Source organism: Lycium barbarum, chromosome 12 (assembly GCF_019175385.1).
Source record: "Lycium barbarum isolate Lr01 chromosome 12, ASM1917538v2, whole genome shotgun sequence".
NCBI classification, from domain to species: Eukaryota; Viridiplantae; Streptophyta; class Magnoliopsida; order Solanales; family Solanaceae; genus Lycium; species Lycium barbarum.
Window position 1 is genome coordinate 94686693 of NC_083348.1, and position 8536 is coordinate 94695228.

The 8536-nt window shown below is 35.9% G+C and overlaps 1 protein-coding gene across 1 annotated transcript; it reads right to left on the reverse strand.

The window, feature by feature from the left end:
* Positions 1–2425: 2425 nt before the first annotated feature.
* Positions 2426–7511, reverse strand: LOC132623426 (protein DETOXIFICATION 14-like). Its single transcript, XM_060338188.1, has 8 exons — positions 7393–7511; positions 5848–6085; positions 4553–5097; positions 4372–4458; positions 4234–4290; positions 3895–4133; positions 3239–3444; positions 2426–3149 (listed from the first exon to the last, which is right to left on the reverse strand). The coding sequence occupies exons 2-8, from the start codon at positions 6067–6069 to the stop codon at positions 3090–3092; spliced, it is 1416 nt and encodes a 471-aa protein (XP_060194171.1). The 5' UTR covers positions 6070–6085; positions 7393–7511; the 3' UTR covers positions 2426–3089.
* Between the last annotated feature and the right edge of the window lie 1025 nt (positions 7512–8536).

Genomic DNA, 8536 nt, shown 5'->3' on the forward strand with positions numbered 1-8536 from the left:
TGTTCAATAAATATTTTTTTTTAATTGTAATTGATGAACCTTCTAGAACACAATTTAAAGATCATTCTGAACAAACTGAAAATTTTATGAGAAAATGTTAAATCACAATCAAAGTATGTGAATGATTGCAAATGTTAGACCACAATCTTAATATTTTGTGAGCAAATTGAAAATTTTATGAGCAAATACTAGACCGAATCTAACATCGTCCGAAAGTGGTAATTTTTAAGGGCTATATATGCATAATTTTAAAATAGGGATAAATCTATACAATAACCTGAAAAAAGAACATTTGCATAATTCAACCACGCACGCTTTGGACAAAAAGAAAAGGAAAAAAAAGAAGAACATTTAGCACTTTTAGTCCCTCAAGTATAAAAAAATAATAATTTTGGTCCTTGTGTCTTGTTCAACACATTTAGTGGGCTTTTGGCCATGAAAACTAAATATTTTTCATTTTATTTAGTATTTTGAAGTTAGAATTGAAGATGGAGTTATGCTTGGTTATAGTTTTTGCAAAGAATATTTAGTTGTTTGAATGTATTGAAAGTGAGAAAAGTGAATGAAAAAAGTGAAAAACAAGCTTTAGTTCTTTTCTAACTTTCAAGTACAACTTCAAGTTGTATTTGGAATTTTTATGGTCAAACACCATAAAGTGGAAAAATATAAAAGTGAATAATTCTCACGGACAAACAGGTTAATCTTTAATTATTTTATATGTGCACTTTTGATCCCTTTGAATATGAATCTTCACAAATTTAAAATTGCTAAACTATTCAATTGTCGATGTGGTATGTTAAATTATTATTGTTAATTCATATTTGAGGGTAATGTAGCTCTAAATATAGTCTAAATATCACATATTTCATACACAAATGAACCAAAATATATAGGTTTAGTGCATATGCAGCCCCCTGAACTTGTCATTTTTTTTCCATTTTAGCACTTTAACTAAGTGTTGTTCCTACTGAACCCCTGAACTCGTCCTCAAGTGTGTCTATTAAACACAATCTGACTTACATAATATTCTATCTTCAATGTAGCAACATGCTAATATATATTCTAATTTAATTATGCCATCTTTTAGCTAAGATTAGCAGCAATTGAGAGGGAAAAAAAAAGAGTAAGATCTTAATTAAGCTGACAGTGGAAGAACATAACCAACAAAAACCGACACATCCATGACCTAAAGAATAGCTTACCACACGTTTAAAATATTACTTCACCTTCATTACCACAATTTAATTTTTGCTTCTAATAAAAATTAGATTTAGAGTGTTTGATAGACACACTTGAAGACGAGTTCAGGGGTTCAATAGGAACAATACTTAGTTAATGTGTCAAAATGAAAAGAAAAAAAAAGAAGACAAGTTTAGGGGGCTGCAATGCATTAAGCCTATAATCTATCAATAATTGAGGGATCAAAATGTAAATTTTTGAGAAAGAGTCACGCTGACACAAAATTACTTGATGTCAACCAATTTAAGACATTTCACATTAGGAATTACAAAGCAAATGCCTATTCCCCCCCCCAAAAAAAATGAGAATTTGATGGCGTACGTCCTCATCCGAAGAGATACTTATGCCATCTCTATCACAAACCCAATCTTCATGAATTTGGAGTATTGACTTACAGTGAACACGTTTCAGCTCTCAACTACTCATTTTTCACTTACCCCTGTTGAAACTACTAGTCTATGATGACACGAAAAATCTCTCTTGTTTCTTTCCTATTTAAACTCCTTTTAACTTCACACGTTTCAGCTCTCAACTACTCATTTTTCACTTACCCCTGTTGAAACTACTAGTCTATGATGACACGAAAAATCTCTCTTGTTTCTTTCCTATTTAAACTCCTTTTAACTTCACAACCTTTGTTTCATTGCATATCTGCATAAGAACACACGCTATAGCAATACTAGTCCTATCATGGCATACCATAGGCATAGGGGACATTCTCCACCAAGATCACCAGGTCCACCACCACCCCCGGAGAATTTGGCGGCGCCACCACCACAGCCACCTACAGGTCTATATACTGCACCGCCACCGCCAGGTGTATATACCGCACCACCACCATCTTTTCCTCCTCCACCTCCAGTAGTATTTGTCAATGAATATGCTCCTCCGCCTCCCCCGCCTCCGTCCCCTGCACCACCTCTAGGGCCAGCACCACCAGCTCCAGCTCCTCAAGGTCCTCCACCTTATTATGATCCTTATGGTCCATCTCCTCCTATGAACCGGCCCCCACCACCACCATACTAGCTAGCTTGGAACTGCTTGTTTAGTCCGTATTTGACGCAATATGTTTGATGTTTTATAAGGGATATCCAGCTATATATTTATCAAGACTCAAGAGGTTGGATTGTTCATTAGTGTCTTAAACACTGCGTAGCTAAGATCATATATACGACTAGTTACAGACTTACAGGTTGTTGTCCACTACTCTTCTGATTTGTTAGTTATAAGAGGGATTGTTTTGCCTCTACTCTTTTTTTTTTTTGTGTTTTTTGAGGAAGGTAACATTACTTCTCCTGGATTTTGGGTTACGTTACTTTTCTTAATCTTCAGTTGCTGAATTTGACCAGAAACAAAGGGTGTTGAAGCGAGTATGTGTGATGTGCAAAAGTTTTATACTACGCCTTAGTTAAATTATTTAAAAGCTAATTCAAATACAACTAATTACATGAAAAACAAGGTTAGTACCTGTGACAATAAGTAAAACTGCACTAATAATGTAAAAATCTTTTATGATGTTAGTATGCATAATTGAAAATGGGATGGATAATTAATTGGATGAAGTAAGATTCACAGAGATCAGATAATTTCCGAACTTAAGTTTAATGTGTTGGCATCTCTGCTATTTAAATCGACTACGAAATAGTTTGCTTTTTTAGTTGCTTTCTTAAATTTATGTTGTGAATGCCAATGAACCTCTTCATCAGCCAGTGTTATGTAATTCATTTGTCCACGTGAGTTTGAGCAAAGAGTCAGCAAAAAATTGGTTACACTGATCTTTGCCAAAGTAAACTGAATCTGCTGTGGTTATCAGAAAAAAAAAATATTATATGGGGCTTTCACTAGGCCAGTCAGTGCTCTAACTCTTTGGTAGCTCTTCCATGAAATATTCTTTCCCGAGCAATTGATGCCTGTGACGCAAACAAGAGAGTTATTTACCGCAAAAAGTGATGCTATCTTTGATATAGTACAGTAGTAAATATTTTTGTTGAGTGCAAACCTGCTTTTGCCAATCCGTGAGACATGTTATAAGGGAAAACAGAACGGATTGCACTATTGATCCTGCATTCAGTCCAATCCAGAGCCCCTTCCCTTTTAAATGGAGAAAGAAACCCAACAATACGGCTACTGGGATTGCAACAAGATAATATGAACCAAGATTAACATAGGCTCCCAAATGCTGCCACCCACTTCCTCTTGCAACACCTTAAAGTATAGGAAGGGAGTAACTATAAGAAACGCCTCGTGCAAGTAAAAGACTACTATCATGAAACTTTGAGATCGATCATTACGTAAATTGCTCTGAATATTAAGTACTTAACAATACTTAAAGCAGCCTAGTTTTACAGATCTACACTACCCAGAAGAGTGGGTGATATTTGAGTCTAACCAATTGTACCATAGGCCAGGAACATTGAATGTGAACCGACTTATAAGTTACTAGCTAGTATATTCAAAAGCAGATTCAGAACAGAGAAGAAATGGAACATATAGAGAATGCTCTCTAATTTTTTGAAGAGAAAGTTCAAAATAATCGTCATTTTAAAAGAATGCCCTCACTTTTTATGACAATAGAAGGCCTGATACTGTTAATGAAATTCACATTGTGCACTAAATTTATAAGGTAAAGAATAACTAGCACGAATTGAAACTCACCAGAAAGTACGGCCTGAATGCAGTCTGTCCCAATCAAGAGGCAGAGAAGTGGAGTCATGTCTCTGAGATAATCCACAACTTCCTTCTCATTACTGAACGCATATCCCAGAATGTGACAGGAGCAAAGAAGAACAATACTTGCAACGATGACCTCTGCCAGTCCAAGTACAATTACTGACAAGACAGACATTCTAGCTACCTCAGGATTCCCAGCACCTAGTTCATTAGAAACTCTAGTGCTACAAAGGGCAAGAATGTTCTTTTTAGGCCATAATATGCGCAAAGGTAGGTAACATACATAAGAAAATACAGAAGTTAGTAGAGAGGTTTTGAGCAAACCTTGCACCAGCGCCAATGGAAAATGGTATGAAATAATGAAGCGAAGAAATTAAGAGGCTGTCACAGGAATACAGCAAAGATCAATAGTGTATTCTTAAATAGAATGCTGACAATTCTTTAACTATAGTAAAATTTTACCATATTGAAAGCACTGAAGTCTCAAGTTGAGGTTTTGGCAAGAGACCAGCAAGCAGTATCACTATCTCAGATGTCCACCATTCAAGACTGATCATCACGACGTTCTTTTGATTAGAATAGTAAATAAAGGCATAATAGCACTTGCAATATTCTGTTGAGTTAATGAGGAGAGCAAATTTACCAAACCATGCTAGCGGAAGGGATAGCCAAATGGAAGAATTCCTTTGTGCTGGGCAAAACTTCTTTTGAGAAACAGAGACGAGTGTTTTCACAAGAGGAAGAGTATTTCACATATAGACAAAGCAGGAACACATTGAACCAATAAGATAAACCAATTGCAATTGCAGCTCCACCACTTCCTAAATTTAGCTTGAATACAAGCGCCCAACAGAGAGGCACGTGAAAGAAGAGAGCTGCAATTGAGCTCATAAGCATTGGAAGAATCAAGCTTTGAGTCTGCAGGTACCGCACCAATGCTTGTAGAATTGCATAAGGAAATAAAGTGGCAATCAGCCAACTCGTATAATTTCCTGCTTCTCTGGATATAAGAGGGTCTTGACCTATGAGTATAAGAAGTTTTTCCACAAAAAGCCATAGGATAGATATTGGTATGCAAACCACAAGAAGAGATATAACGGCCCCATTCGTGTAGACCCCTAGCTTCCGGTATTCTTTAGCTCCATATGCTTGCCCGCAGAGAGTCTCTAAAGCACTAGACATTCCAAACTGCATCCAGCATCCAAAACTTACTATAATCAGCCTTGAAATGGAAAATACCAAATTGATCAAGGATGAGATAGTGAACATTCTAGTTAACTTTCCCTTCCCCTGCTTGAATGCCTACTCCTTGGTTTATGAGTTAGAGGAACAAGTCCCACAGGTCAAAAGTAGCCTGTATTTTAATTCTAAGTTGAATTCATTGTAGTTTTGTTATGCATCAGTATTGTGGTTTTTGAATTTCCCTCTACATAAAATAATCTTGGAGTGACTCTCTGTCTGAACTGCTTGTGCCTGATGGTACTCGTCAAAAGGGAGCAACACGTCGCGACTAGCCTCACCATCACAACTTTTTAGCTACCAATCTTGAATTTAACTAAAGAAAACTCAAAATGCTATTTGATCTCTTGGAAAAATGTCATCTCTGAATCTAACTCAATTCAATTTGAAATTCCGTTGCATAATAATTACTGAAAATTATTCGACGCATATGCTAATCAGTTACTCTAATAACCTTCAAATCCCAAGAAGCAAAACTTACAACATATATGGGACATGGCAATTCATCAACCACCTAACATACTCTACAATTATCACCACTATTGAATATCCTGGTTTAAGATTTCATTAGATAGTCTATTACATGAACTAGTCAAGTGCATAGGAAAAAACAATAGGCTTTAAGTACTAAAATTTGTCATTTCAATGAATAAACAAAGGGAAGTAAATAAGTAGAGGATGGGAAAGAAGGAAGCTTACAAGGAGACTGAAGCCAGTAACATTGGTGAGAGAGGTGGCAATAGCAGCACCAGAAAGGGAAAGCTCACTGAGATGGCCAATCATCATCATGGAAACAACCCTCAAAAGGTGCTGTGAAACAGTGACAACCACCATGGGTATAGCTATATAGCTCACCTTCTTCAACTCTTCCACAAACACATCCCATCTTCCCCTCTTCTCTCCCAACAATGCTTCTTCCATCTACTTACGAGTTAACCTGTGAATTCTATTAGCCTTTAGGCCATATGTGTACAATCATTATATATTATTATCATGGGGGATTTTTGTGGGCGGCGGGGGGTGTTTCTTTCTTAATATTATAATATACTACATAATAGCTCCCGGGCGAATCTGATACAGCTAACAACTCTCACTGGGACTCACAGAAAATGTGGATTAATCAATGTGTAACGCTAGTACTACTCTGTTTCATTTTATAATACACTCTCTTTTTAGTCACTTAACAAAAAGAGACACGTTTGCATCTAAGTTTCTTTTCTTTCTGTCCCCTCAAATTATGTGCCGCAACAAACACATTACAAAGGCGGATATAAGAAGGATTTACATTATGATTTTATTTGAATTCAATTACTATGTGATTCAGACCCTATAAATTTGTTAAAATTTTGCTAACTCTAAATAATAAAGATCGAGTTAAGTAAATTAAATGAAATGTGTAGAATCCGAATTCAACTTTGTAATATTTAAATCCTGGATGTGAGAAACATGCAATGGCTGTGTTTTTGTCCCACTTCCTAATATAAATAAAGCATGTCATTTGTCTTTTGCCAAATTTTAATTAAGCCTGTCTTTGGAAAATACTTAGCAGGAACCATTCTTTCTGCACCGAGAACATAAGGCATGTTCCTTCGACACTTAAGGGTACGAATCCATTTGTTTTTGCTTTTTGGCATTTAATTTTACTGAATTATCAATATATAGTAGTACCATTGCAGTAGTTGTATTTTATAACGAATTTAACTTACCTCAACTTCAATAAGTTATTTAGCATGACAGCGATTTATGACACGCCACAATATTTTATTAGAAATATCCACGAAGCCACTATAAAATTCTACAAATTAGTATGGAGTATATATTTTTGAAACCGCTCACTGGTTCCTCAATCTAACAGTGTCATAACTTTGAGGTTTATCAATAAATTTGTCTATATCAATTGTAATTTATTTTATACTGTTTCAAGCTAATGTGTATAATTGCAAACCATTCCAAAATATTGTCTTCATATGAACTACTAAAAGTAAATCTCTAAACTGCAACATTATAATAACTGTGAATTCATAGTACCTTAGCTAAAATCATATTTACAATAATTTTTGTAATATGATTAAATAACAAATTAATGTATTTCATTAAAAAGATTATATTCTATATGAGAGATGCAAAATGCTGCCTAATTTACTTTCAGAAATGCTTCATTAATTAGACATATTTCTTTAAGGTATCATCAAATTATCAAAAAATTTATAGACATATCTAACAGTAGTATTTAAAGAATTGAACCTTGGCACTAATAGCGATCATAAAGTCATAGGTTCAGCCTTAAAGATAATCTCTTACAAATTTGGTCTAGCCATTCTCTCTAGAACACGCACATAGAGGGAACATAGTTCAATGAGCTGCGCTCTTTTCCTAAATAGCATACCCTAGTATTTACATAAAAGAATTCCGACTTTTCAATCTGTCACGAATCAAATTGTTTAACCTTAAAACGAAGAACAATTGAATTTATGTGTGGTGCTAAAGATACGTGGTTTAATTCAATTCGAGATTAGATTACACGATATACGAATAAGTAAAATGGAATATGCAGATCTAACTAAAGATGAATGATGACTGGCCTTGGGTACTGAGAACCGAGATCGAATCCTTATGACCGGGCGTCTGAACAATGAATAATAAAGAGAACCTTAGAAAAAATGAATGAACTCAGATGATTCTATTGCTTTTCTTAGTACATGAACTCCCTTTCTATGTGTGGAAGCAGAGCCCTTTAAATGAATGGGGGGGCTCCTTTTTATATAGTAGAGGAGTCCTAACCCTAGTACAATTCTAAGTAAGGAAAGGAATCTGTTGACAGCTGTTGCCGAGATTAGTGCCGAAATATTCGGTTGAGGGAGGATATTCCGGTCTTCTCTTCATGGTGGTTAACCGCCTCTTCTACCTGCCTTAATGCCTCGTTCCAGATCAAGCTTGATGCCTTATCCCCGATAAACCGGTCGTATCCTGGCTGAGCATAACCTTAACATCAGGAAAACGAGTATGTCCATATCCTCGGTTTTACCCGTTTACAGATAGTCCCCCCATTTCCCTAGGTGAAATTTTTACTGCGGGAAATGGACCCAAATAAAGCTGAGCACCTGCACCCATCTACCTAGGACAAGACCTTCTAGTCAACACTTCACTCTGCCCGATGCTAGGTCATTATTACTTAGCCGCCAAATCTTTTTTGGGAAACCTCTTTGTGTCAGAGTCCTTGATACGCTACAGGACCCCTTGATTTCTATTCTATATAAATCCCATATATTTTTCTTTTTTCATGCATCTGCACTCTTCAAATCTAAACCTTGCTTCTCCCCAAAAACCTTGCTGCAATTTCCATATTGAGCCCACAGCCCTCCTCGAGCTTGGAACCTTCTTCTATTAG